Source organism: Ursus maritimus, unplaced genomic scaffold (assembly GCF_017311325.1).
Source record: "Ursus maritimus isolate PB19 unplaced genomic scaffold, ASM1731132v1 scaffold_16, whole genome shotgun sequence".
Classification (NCBI taxonomy): domain Eukaryota; kingdom Metazoa; phylum Chordata; class Mammalia; order Carnivora; family Ursidae; genus Ursus; species Ursus maritimus.
Window position 1 is genome coordinate 62100640 of NW_024424008.1, and position 12739 is coordinate 62113378.

The window sequence follows — 12739 nt, forward strand, 5'->3', positions numbered from 1 at the left end:
TTACATAGACTCCGTAACTACATTACCTGCCATATTGTCTAATATATCTGAGCCCCAATCTCCTTGAAACACGGATGCTAAAATGCTGTCAAACAGATGAAGCTCCTTTGCACCAACAATTTTATCACGAAATAAGCGTCGTGCTTCATAAGCCACGATCTCTAATACATAATCTAGGGGATGATTTGAGGATCCTAAAAAAGACAACATTTTCTTTAGTTGTAATAAAATTCAAACGACCTGCAGATGGTCTATTTCAATGTAATACCAGAAAGAAATAGAGATTAAAAATCGGCATACCGTCAGGTTGGCGTCAGATAAACACAAGAAAAGGGAAAAAAAGGTAAAATTCAATGTGTTAATAAGTTGATAAGTTGTTTAGTTGTTCAATAAAAATATTAATTCCAAAAAGCAAACTGAACATGAATGACTTGATTTTTCCCCAAATCAAATTTGAACAGTGACAGTAATAAATAGTTCAGAAGACACACACACACACACACACAGTACTGTTCCGAAGAAAGAGAAGCAATTTGAAATCAAGAAACCAAAACTTACCTCCTTCTAAATCGTATCTGAATAAGCCAAGAACCCACTGGGTAAGGACGCAAGGAGTAAAGAAATAGTGACTATGATCATCAACTGTAAATTTGGCCCGTACCTGAAAAAGAAAATAAACTATTTCCAAATATAGAACGCTATAAATTTTTCAGTCAGCACAGACTCACAGGAATGTCCAATTTCTACTACTGAGTAGAAACTGTATTTCAATACAACTGATTTCCTTAGTTATCTCACACATTATATTTTACCCATGTAATAACATTATCTAAGAGGGGTTATTCAAAGGCTTCAACAAAGTGCCAAACAGTGTCCGAGAAAAAAATAAAAGGTTAAAAAGCCCTGCTGAGCAAAAGAATTCAAGGAAGGTGAAACTAAGCTTTGTGAACAGTGGTTGCAATTCCAAGGCGCTCACAGGTCTAGGAAAGACATGTTTCCTAGTGGTAGGAGCCATACACCTATCTTGTGTTCAAAGAGTCAGTGAATTTCTAACGAATCCAAGCTACTCCTTGATATATAACCAGTGAGAGCCTGTGCCTTCCTCTCCATGGACAGAACCATTGCTCTCATTCTGGCCTTCATCACTTAACTTGTGAATTAATTTGGAAAGTAATCAATGCTTTCTAACTTCTCTTGCCTCGCTTCTACTCCAAACCGACAAGAAGCATCTTCCACAAACACTTCCCTCACTTTCACGTGCTATTCCCTTTACCTAGGAAGATCTTCTTCCATCTGCAGCCACTCTGGGCACTTCTATTAATTTTTCAAACCTCAGATCACATTTCGGGGCACCTGGGTGGCTCAGTCAGTTGAGCATCCAAATCTTGACTTCGGCTCAGGTCGTCATCTCAGGGTCATGAGATCAAGGCCCACGTTGGGCTCTGTTCTGACAGTGCAGTCCGCTTGGGATTCTTTCTCTCCTCCTCTCTCTGCCCCTCTCCACTGCGCTGTCTCTCTCCCTCTGCTCCTCCCCCCACCATGGTGCACAGTCTCTCTCTAATAAATAAATCTTAAAAAAAAAAAAAAAAGGCTCAGATCACATCTCACCTCCTCTTCGCAACTACCACGGAGCAGAGTTACTTCCTCCCTCTTCTACGCTATCTCTGTGACTTGTGCACATCGTCACTGTTAACACTGCTCATCACGCTGCAGTAAGAGTTCCTGGCAGCTCTGTAAACTTCCAGAGAACAGACACCCAGTCATCTCTGCATCCCTAGGACTGGCACTAGAAAAGAAGGTACTGAATAACTGTGTTCTGTGTCCTTACTGCCTGTTTTCCACACCGTCCCACTTCACCGAGGGAACCTGAGACATTTTCGCACAGGCAACAAGAAAGAAAGACACCTCTGAGTGAGTATATACCTGTTCATACACTTGGACCATAGATCCCGCTAAAAGATAGATTTTTGATGAAGAGCCCCAAATAGAGTGATTCTTCAGATTTTTGTGGAGAACCGGTTCCAAATATGCTCCATAAATTGTCTGTAATTGCTCTCTTTCTGGGTAACTGAAAAAGGGCACATAAGAAAACAACTGAAAAAACAATGCTCTAGATTATTACGTTCATGTTCATTCGCAGCAGTGTTCCAGCTGTGCTGCTCTGAGGTCCGGATACCACCCCCCCCCCAGTTTATCCGGGGACTAAAGCCAGGCTCTAGGTCCCTATTCTGACCCCTACTTATCTGCTCTCAAATACTGAGGGCCCTAATAGAAGTTTCCAGTGAAGCTACTTAAAAACATGATTGTTTGGAAACCACTGATTTTTAGAAAAGACCAAAAGGCAAATTTTGCTTTAAAAAGTATTTTAAATATAGCCTACCGATAAAGCAGTGATCCACCTCAGAATTGTAAAAGTAGAACTAATACAACAAACGAAATCAACCTGTTTCTCTCAAACCAAAACCAATTTCAATACAGCTTAATTGGTAGCAATAACATTTCTGAAAGTACAATGTTAACAGTTGGGTGCAATTAGCATGAAAGAATCAAAACAAGACTTTGTAAGGCAAAACGGAACAGAGGACAAGCGCCATATCCATAAAATTTGCAAGTCCTCCCAACAGTTAGGACCTCGGAGACCAATGCACGCATCAGGATTAAAGCTGTCACCCACACACCTGACCCGCCTCCACCTGTGCCTGTTTAAGTTATCATTTGTCTTCATAAAATTTGATAGTATTTTTCTTTTATGAAACCCATATGTAAACCTAAAATTCATCATTCAGGTTCCTGATACTGACATTTTAGAACAGAGATGATACAAAACAGTTGTGTTTTATTTCTAACATTTAAGAAGCACTGGTTAACACCTTTGTCACCTAAAATTTAGGAAGGGCAGGGGAAAAATACCAGAACTCAAGTCTGACTATTTTTGTAGTCTTCATTTTAAAGAAATATCATTAATGGATACCTTTAATAAAATTTAAATATAGAAGATATCTCCCCAAATAATATCATTAATGGATACCTTTAATAAAATTTAAATATAGAAGATATCTTCCCAAATTAAAAAAAAAAAATTAAGAACGCTATGATACATACTCCACAGCACAAAGACGAACAATGGAAGTAAATCTGGTGGTCAGCTTATGTCTTCCCAGTCTTCCTCCAGCTGACATAGAAGCCACAATCTGAATATTCTCTAAACCAACCCATTCCAAATTTTCATCATAAAATCCTTGATATGTCAATACCTTTTTGAAAATAAATGTATTTTAAATGTTTTAGGCTTAGAATTTTCTAGTAGTGATATAAAACATTTTTGCATAAAACTCAATTGTTTCCAAATGCAATCATCCTCTACCTAACTCAAAAATCTAAGATTGAAATATACGTTAAATTCTTGTAACACTGAAAAACAATACTCCTCAAGAATCCACATTCAACTAATGTTAGCTGAATTATCATTTTTAAAGTGCTTTTCTCTCTAATAAACATTAAAAACCAGATGACAGTATAAATCTAACAGCAATGAGGGAAAAAAAGTGAAAGAAATTAAGAAAAATATAAGGAAGCTATTTTGGTTTCTGTATAAATGTCTAATCATATTCTACGGTTACACAGCCAAGCTAAATCCGGACCCATATAAACATAATAAACTCTAATTTAGAAGGTAGGGTTTCTAACGTGATGCAAACCACGTAAAGAAGTAAAGTCTTGCACACGGACAGAATGTATGGTCTCTGACCTTTGCCTTTACACAGCAAAGAGAAAGAATACTGAGCTAAGGAGGCCTGAAAGGGGCCACGACCAAGGAAGTCTACCTGCACTCTGAAAAAATGCATCCCTAGAAAAATGAAGCAAAAATTTCCCCATATCCCACATCCCCTCCAGTTTCTGCTTTCCCCCCGTTTTAGAAATAAAGAACAGGAACTAAGTATAGAGTAAAGGTTATTTTTACTTTTCCTGTCATATATCATCTTGCTGTAATGCTAACTTCTACAGGGAAGAAAGTCAAAGAAGGGAGCCTTGTAGGGATGCTTGGCTGGCTCTGTCAGCAGAACGTGGGACTTTGATCTTGGGGTCATGAGTTCGAGCCCCAGGCTGGGTGTACAAATTACTTAAAAATAAAATCTCTTAAAAAAAAAGCAAGCAAGCAAGCAAGCAAGCAAAGAAAAAAAAGAAAGTAGCCCTGGAACCAGACTACTACAAGCTTCGGGAGTTTAATGTCCACAACACAGGTTGGATAAAACTGACCCTGAGGAGGAAAGCAGATTCTCTAACCGTTTCCCGTTACATCCTAACACCTCAAGGATTAAGGCTCACCTGCTGCAGGAAAGCGACCAGCGTGCTGGTGCCCCATTTGTCGAGCTTGGGCAGGTTAATGTCTTTCAAGTACAGAACAAGTCTCTCGCAGTCCTTGGGTCTGTACACGCGACCGGTGTTGGTACTGATCACCATGCAGGTCTGGCTCAGCTTCTGCAGCACGTGCCGAGACGTGGTCTGCGCGCTGCAGTGGACCGTGGCGGTCTGGGTGGACCGCAGCTGGGCAAAGGCATACCTGAGCAGCATCCTGTGAGACGTGGAGGATGTCGGACTTCAAAAACACAGCCCGCTAAGTACTGCATACAGTCAACACAAACTTCTATAAATATTTCAGCTTCTAAAGTAATATGTTAAGGGGAAAGTGGTAAACATGGCTTAACAGGTAGCTTTCTAATTTTTACAAAATAAAAAAATAAATTTATATTTTAAGGTATTCTTGGGAGTCATTCAGCAAAAAAAAATATCAAAGTTTACAGAAATAATTTAACTTGATAAAGTACATATAAAAGATACCGTTTCTCCACAGTTGAAGGAAAGATTAAGACATTAAGTACTCCAAGTTTTAAAAAACTTACTATGATTTTGTAGGATTTTTAAGTTATTGCTAAAAATATGAAACTAATAATCATCTCTCCTTTATTTCCAAAACCTACACTCAGTAGGCACTATAAATAGGCTGAATTACACTGATATAAGTTATTTTTAAACAGACAGCTAACTTCAAGACGCATTTTTTATACCTAAAGCAGGTAATAACTTGGGAGTGTGTCTAAGGTATTCAGATTTTGCTGGGATTGTACGCATGTTTTCTTTTGAAGGGTATCTTATCAGACTGTTCTCTTTCCATTAGAAAACACATAACCTGGCAGGAAAAAAAAGACATATTCTCCTCTTTAGTTCTCTATAGTCATATTGTTTTTACAAGTTGTGACTATGGAAAGAGTCCTTCATGAAAATGTAATTGCTACTTTAACCCAAAGAAAGGTTAACAGAGCTGTTAAATTAAAAAGAAGAGAAGAGTACAGATCCACACCATGTACCTCTATCAAGAATTTTCTGCTCTTACCCTTTGCCACATCCTTCTGGTCCTACAAGAATAAATGGCTGTTTAGTATCAGAATTTAACCACGGTTTGAAATAATCCAGGCCTCTCTGCATGTCAGGAATCTGAATGACGGGGAGAGTTTGGCCATTACTAAAATCATCAGCTGTCAAATTTTCTGGCTTCTTCAGCACGTAAGATGCTAATCGTCCTCTACTCGAGTCATAGTAGGTGTCCATTGGTTTGTGAGGGTCTGGAGGAGATTCTCGTGCCCAATTAAAAACCTGCAGAGGAAAAAAGTTGTGATAGGTTTTCACATACTCCAAACAAGAGTATAAGAAATTTTAGTTCTGGGGCGCCTGGGTGGCACAGAGGTTAAGCGTCTGCCTTCAGCTCAGGGCCTGATCCTGGTGTTATGGGATCGAGCCCCACATCAGGCTCCTCCGCTAGGAGCCTGCTTCTTCCTCTCCCACTCCCCCTGCTTGTGTTCCCTCTCTCGCTGGCTGTCTCTATCTCTGTCGAATAAATAAATAAAATCTTAAAAAAAAAAAAAAAAGAAAGAAAGAAATTTTAGTTCTTCAAAGTCAACGTCCCGAAGTCAGTCATCTTAGTTCAAAAGAAAATTCTCCTACACTAAACCAACTAAATATCTTTTATAATTAAAGCCACATGCTCTGTCCAATATTATTCTCTAAATGATTATTTAAGAAAATCAATAAAAGTCATCTAGTCTGCACATACACGAGGGTATAAATACATTCAACTTTGAGTGAGTTTGAAAGAACACTGAACCACTGATTTCACAGTATAGGAACCTAGTCGCACCCATTATGGTGGTACCAGGACTGCTCCCAAGCTGCTGTCCTTCTCGCTAACACTGAAAACTTGCTATCTGCACAGATATAAATCAGAGAGTTCACCCGAAGCTAATCTTCAACACCTTGCCTCTGAACTGTGAATGAGAACGTCTGCTCAAAGGCAACATACCATCTGGCATCGAGGGGTAATGAGAAGCATCTGGCAACAGGGACACCAGGTCGGACATGGAAAGGGGAGCAGCACAGAGAAAGCAGCAAATGATGGCACCAAAGAAGAAACAGCATGATACAAATGCAGAAACATGATGTTGGAGCCAACCCAGAGAAATGCATGTTCAGTGTTTTCAACAGAAGCCAATAGGATGATATCCTTTAATATATACAGTTCAGTTTTATAAACAACTTGGCTTAAATATACCTTTACATTTAGTAAAGAAAACGTTGATAATGATTAATCCATCCTAGCATTCCTAACTGCTAAAACCATTCCGGTTAAACAAATGATTAAAAATATGTATTATTCTAAACTTAAAAATGAATAATTATATACATTCACATGGTTAATTAGTTTCAAAAATGTCTAACAAAAAAGATACTGTCCACACTACCGCCTATTTAAACATTATTTTATAACATTTTAATATCATAAAATACCATCGACTAGTTCAAAGGAGAAAGTACATAAATTCAAGTGTGTAACTCTTCTATTGAATGCATAATTTCAAAATTAAAAGGTTCTATGCCTTATAGTTACAAATCACTGTATTTTGGCAATTAAGAGTCCACGAAAATTAAAAATGTTGATTGAATATAGGTTTTAAATATGCATCACCTCTCTGGTGAATTCCAGACGTGATTTCATGTTCAGATTTCCGCCAAGTCCCCGTATGAGATTAATAATAAACTGGTCATGATTTTGGGATCCACGTAGATGTGACAGACCGTTCATCACAGTCCCAACCAAACTTGTTTCAACCACATAGTCATTCTGTTGATTAAAATCCATGGTACAGACAAAAAACAAACATCAATCGATAAACACAGAAACACGGATTTACACTCACATATCTTTTCAAGTATGAACGTTAAATGTATCCCTCTTACTCAAGATGTAGAAAGTTTACATTTCATTCAGTGTATACGTATAAACTTTGAAAATGAAAAGTGATCATAAAAACGCAATTGTGCATTTCTAGCAGTAAGTGCTACAGTTCTTAACCAGATATGTGGTTTGTTCACTTCCCAAGCTTGAAGAAAATAAAAGAAAAAGTACATCACTGAGCACTGGTCTAACAAAAACAGTCCCCTATTTCCTCCTGCTGACAAAAAGGAAGCTAGAGGACAGTGGAGAAGTATGGCCGGTAAAAGGAGACTTAACACAAAAAACCATCTGGAGCTGGCTCCCTACGCACAATTTAAAATGAAACTTTTGGGTTGCAGTGGTGTAGATGATTTCGATCTGTGGACCTCTGGAGCCCCTATGCAACTTGCCAGGGGGCTAAAAGGGAAAAAGGTTCTCATTCATCCAATCTCCAAGTGTTTACAGAGAACCATTCATGCATAAGAAGGGGGGGAAAAGCGAACTCAACAGAAACTTCCATGCCTGTGACTCCAGTCTCATAGAGGAGACAGTCAACAAGTCCCAGTAACAACTAGAGAAGCAGAAAAGAGTACTCTCAGAGTAACTCAGATGCAGAGCTCGCCTCCTTGAAAAGGGTGACAGTTCAGCTAGCATCAGAAGAATGAGATCTGTGTGGCATGCAGAGAATACAGCACAGGCAAAGGTAAGCCACTGGGATAGCTCAGAAATGAGAGGGAGGCAAGGACCAGAGTATGCAGATGGCATAGGCCATGGTAAGGAATGCAACTTTTATCTTCACTACTTTTAAATGTTTTTAAAGAAGAGAGGAAAATGACCCAGTTTACATTTTTTTAAAAAATGACCCTGCATTAAAAAAAAAAAAAAAGTATTTTTAGAGGGTTGGAGAAATGGCAGGAAGAGCAGGAAAAAGGGAGGAGATGAGTAGAAATCTTGCTGCTTAGGCCATGCTAAGAGTTCTAGGCTTTAAAAGCCAAGATAAAGGAAACTCTCGCATTTTCTTCTATCCCGTCTAATTTGCTAAACTGATACAAGAAAGCAGAGCTCTAGTTATAAAGTCAGCATTTGGTTAGAGTACCCATTATGGTATCTCTCTCAGAATCTGAACACAGTGAACAAAGTACAAAATAAGAAAGAAGGAAGCCTCAACACATAAAAAAAATTTCAAACAATCACAGGGACCTGACCTCAAAACAGAATCAGTTTATTTTCTAACTGAATCTTTGGTATATCCACTCTATGGCTTCATCATCTTATCCTGTCCTCATGCCTACACTCAGAAACCCCTGTATATGAGTATATGCCACCTAGTGTTATCTTTCTCTTTCTAACATTAACAGCATCCACGTAGATGAGCTCAAGGGACTTGTACAGGAGCGCATTGGCTCCGTATACTTCATGTTACTGAAATCATGACATATCCCCCGAAAAGGAGCGAGGACAGAGGCAGCAGGTATTTACTAAAGCACATATATGTTCATCCATGTGTGTCTCCGCTACACAAGTGGGTCTGTGGGTACACTAGAGCGTGCTCCTTGCCCTCAAAGTGCTTCGAGCTGAATGCATGCAGTTATAACAGAGAGGAGGAGAGCTCGTCAGGCTGGCAGGAGTGCTTCGTCGCCTAAGCCTCCAGGCAAACCTCTGTCATTCACATCCCACTCCTCACCAATCCCTATCCCTCATCTCTTAACCTTACCGGCAGGAAAGGAAAAAGGTGAGATCTCCATTTCTCGGTAAATCTTATTCAATCCCAGAGTAGTAACCACTAAATCAGGTTCAGATTAGCAATCAGATACTTTCCAAAAGTACTTTCACTGCTATTTATTTTCTCTATTTTTAGATGTTTACGTTTCTCTTAAAAGCAATGACACAAAACCAGAAATAGCTGAAAAATCATGCAGAACCTATAAAAGCCCCCCCCCCCCCCGTCTTCGGTCCACGTGAAACTTCTGTTTATGCTTCCAATTCAAAATTAAGTGTGATCACCTCTTTAACTCTCCTGGAAGACAGCAATACTCTCCTCATCCCATTTTGATGACCTTTTCACATCTCTTTTTTCTCCATTAGGCAAACCCCTCCCAAGGAAAGAGACTGTCCTGTCCACCTCTAAGTCTTGTCCAGTGCTATGCTTGACACATATAGTAGATACTCGATGTTTTGGATACACTGTTCTTAATAATATTGTAAATAACTTGCCCTTTTCTACTTTAGTATTAACTTGACATTGTTTTTAGCATGAAATAGAAGTAGGCATTTACTGAGAGTGAAATGTGACAGTAACATGGTTTCGCTAGTAAACAGGAGATTCCACTACTCAAGATTTTTAGGTAAGCAGTGCAAGATACTGTAGGTGAGAAAATTGAAGTGTTTTAAGACACCGTTAATAAAAAGTTAAGCCAAGACAAAGAACAGGATAGCAGTGAAGACACCTACTCCTCACTCTGCCCCGAGATTCTGGCTGAGATCCACTAAAAGGCAGCTATTTCTAAGCAACACTCTTAATCACCGTACTTCTGGCCTAAATGATTAATTACGAAATATAATGGCTAACTTACCTGCTTTAGAACCCACTGTAGAGCCTTTTCAAAGTAATCTCCAATCCAGTTTTCAAGATTATTCCTATAATTAGGAGGCTGATTCTTCAACCAAGATTTTATCAGAGAATTAACATCTGTCTCTTCATCACTGAAACAGATTAATAAGCATGTAAGAAATTACTTAGGAAGACATTGTCAGGGAGGCCTAGGTGGCTCAGTTGGTTAAGCGTCTGCCTTTGGCTCAGGTCACAATCCCAGGGTCCTGGGATCAAGCCCCGTGTCTGAGCCCCACATCTGAGTCTGCTTCTCCCTCTCCCTTTGCCCCTCCCCCTCTGCTCCTGCCTATTCTCTACCACTGCTTTGCAGCAACACTAGTAACTACTAAGCCCTTGAATTTCTCCTCTCACATTTCTATCCAGGCTAAAAAGGAAAAGAAAAATGGGATGATCAAAGGTAAGTGTGTAAGTTACAACAGCACAGCTCAAGTCAGCAAAGAAAGACTTGGAGCCCCTGCAGAATAAAGACTTTGTCGTCCATGGTGCCTCCCCAGTGCCGACGGCAACAACGCATCGTTTGTCCAGGATGGCTCTGGTTTACTGTCCCAGCATAATTAACAGCATTCTCTTTCACTATTAGAAGGTCCTCATTTGGCCTATAACATAGCCAGTGCTCAACAAATGTCTACTGAAGAAACGAATGAGACCTAAAACCTAGGTACAAGCTAATCAAAAGCAGCCAAAATGTCACCATGTATTTGTATTTTATGTGCAGTCATACACATCCATCATGCCTCTAACGATAGCTGGTCCACCCACAATTTTTAAATCCCGTGCAGCAATACATGGTCTTTCTTTCTGCTAAACGTACCATTTATGCCACACTTATAGTCTACTTCGCGATATAACTGTTCCATTTATTTTATCTCCTCTGTTGAAGGGACGCTCCACGAAGAGAAGCCCTCTGTGTTCGTTTTACCCCTTTCCCGCTCTGTCTCTCCTAAAACTCCCGAGTTAAAGTCACATACATAATAGGCATTCAATAAAGACTTCAACATGTAGTTATAAACTTCCCTTTTATCCCATTTTTCTCACAAGATTATAAGAATATGTTGAACAAGTAGAGATATTGTGTGAAATGCAGCTACAAAAGTTACACACACCATGGCATGTTTCTTAATAATACCTAAAAATTTTAATTGGAATTCATGACAACTTAATAAAAGTGTTCCCTAAAATACTATCAAAAAAGTAAACAACTAATTTCAGAAACCATCTGAACCAACTTGGTAACATTATCATGTCACACAACACCAAAAACAGCTTCGAATGGTGCTAAAAGAGTAGGGCAAGGCATTGATACAGACCCATAAGTGTCAAATTCTAAAACAGCAATTCAAAAAGCAAAAGAAAGCTTTCTAATTACTCATTTTGGAAAATAAAATCGGGTGCAATGTCTATGTTCCGGCATAAGAGTATTACACATGATACCTAAAATCAGTTTATTCTTCATTTTGACCCTGAAGCCTCTTCCAAACACACTGAGGAAGAAAGTAAACATTAAGTCAAGAGGTTTCCAATTTGTACACTGAAAGGTCACCACACAGGACCTGTCAATCCTAGGTTGGCCCTAAAATTCTACAAATCTAAGATTCTATGATTAAAATACGGCTACTTAGCTTTGGATTATTCGCCTCTAGCTCACAACCAGCTTGCTCACTTCTTTGTACCATAAATTTAAACAAAAGAGAAAAAAAGAAACAATGAAATACTTGCTGTCTCACTGGAGCAAACAAAATCCTTAATCACTGTTAATAAACACTGAAACAATTTAACTGCAATGAAATTACTCTCTGAATGAAGTGAACCCTAACAGAGGTCAGTAAAACAAGAGGAAATGCGTATTTACGCATCATTCATATGCTTACTCCACTCTGCACGAAACCAACTGATAACTGAAGGATATTCTACATCGTGGGCAAGTGCTCCGGTGGTTTACCTAAGAAAGATCATCCCCATTCTAGATACGGTGGCTGGCGAGGCACAACTTAAATCATGAGTTTCAAATACAAAGTTGACATTTGGGCCGAACTGAATCCTTTCTCCACTGGGCATGGTGAGGAGTCGATTGTCATCCAGAACGGAATTCAGGGACTCTATCCATTCAGGGTCAATATCACCATCACATATTATCCATGAGCTGACATCTGTTTTCAAAACAGAGAAGTGGAGGTAAAACAAAAATATGTGCAGTGATAACAACTAAAAATAAGGAATAAAATAATCCTCTCATGCTCCAGAAGTCATTTGCACTACGTGTTATTTTATATCACAAAGAGCTAACAGAGAACGAGCAGACATTCTCCCTGTGACTCTGCACTGCATCTGTGCTCGAGGACTCCCGGGCAGGCTTGGCTCCGCTGGCCAGAGCCCCACGCGCTGCCGTGAGATAACACTCTACCTGTCCACAAACAACAGCACTGGGATCTCACTAGAGGCAAAGGCGGTGTGCATGACTGGGGCATTCCAGTCCCATGACCATGGGAGATATTCTCCACGCCTTGGTCTTCTACCACATCGTAAGAATGTAGTATCTCTTGCAGAAAATATATAGGAAACCCATTTTTAGCATGCTACTTGAGAAATACAAAATTCACCATCAAATTTCTCTGATAAATAAAAAGCTGACTTCAAAGGGGAGAAGCAGTGCTGTGTACACAAGTCTTTTCGGAAACAAACCCTTTCCTAAATCCATCCTTCCGAAGATGAGAGTGCTTTCAAGTGTACTTACACTTTTGAGACAATTCAAAGAGAAAACTATCACCCATAAAAGTGTGACAAATCAATACAGGCACTATTTGGTTTTTACTTAGTGTGATATTACTAACCACAGTGAAAATGAAAACTTACACAGAAAATCT

At 39.3% G+C, this 12739-nt stretch overlaps 1 protein-coding gene across 1 annotated transcript in view; it reads right to left on the bottom strand.

Moving 5' to 3' along the window:
- The window catches only part of DYNC2H1 (dynein cytoplasmic 2 heavy chain 1), a 299576-nt gene that overhangs the window by 226995 nt on the left and 59842 nt on the right, over window positions 1–12739 (bottom strand). Inside the window, exons 39-47 of the mRNA XM_040631281.1 lie at window positions 11818–12025; window positions 9841–9970; window positions 7019–7174; window positions 5393–5652; window positions 4327–4573; window positions 3103–3254; window positions 1924–2068; window positions 559–661; window positions 27–194 (exon numbers count right to left, since the gene is read on the bottom strand). Coding sequence (XP_040487215.1) covers window positions 27–194; window positions 559–661; window positions 1924–2068; window positions 3103–3254; window positions 4327–4573; window positions 5393–5652; window positions 7019–7174; window positions 9841–9970; window positions 11818–12025 — 1569 coding nt within the window. The remainder of the gene's footprint in view (window positions 1–26; window positions 195–558; window positions 662–1923; window positions 2069–3102; window positions 3255–4326; window positions 4574–5392; window positions 5653–7018; window positions 7175–9840; window positions 9971–11817; window positions 12026–12739) is intronic.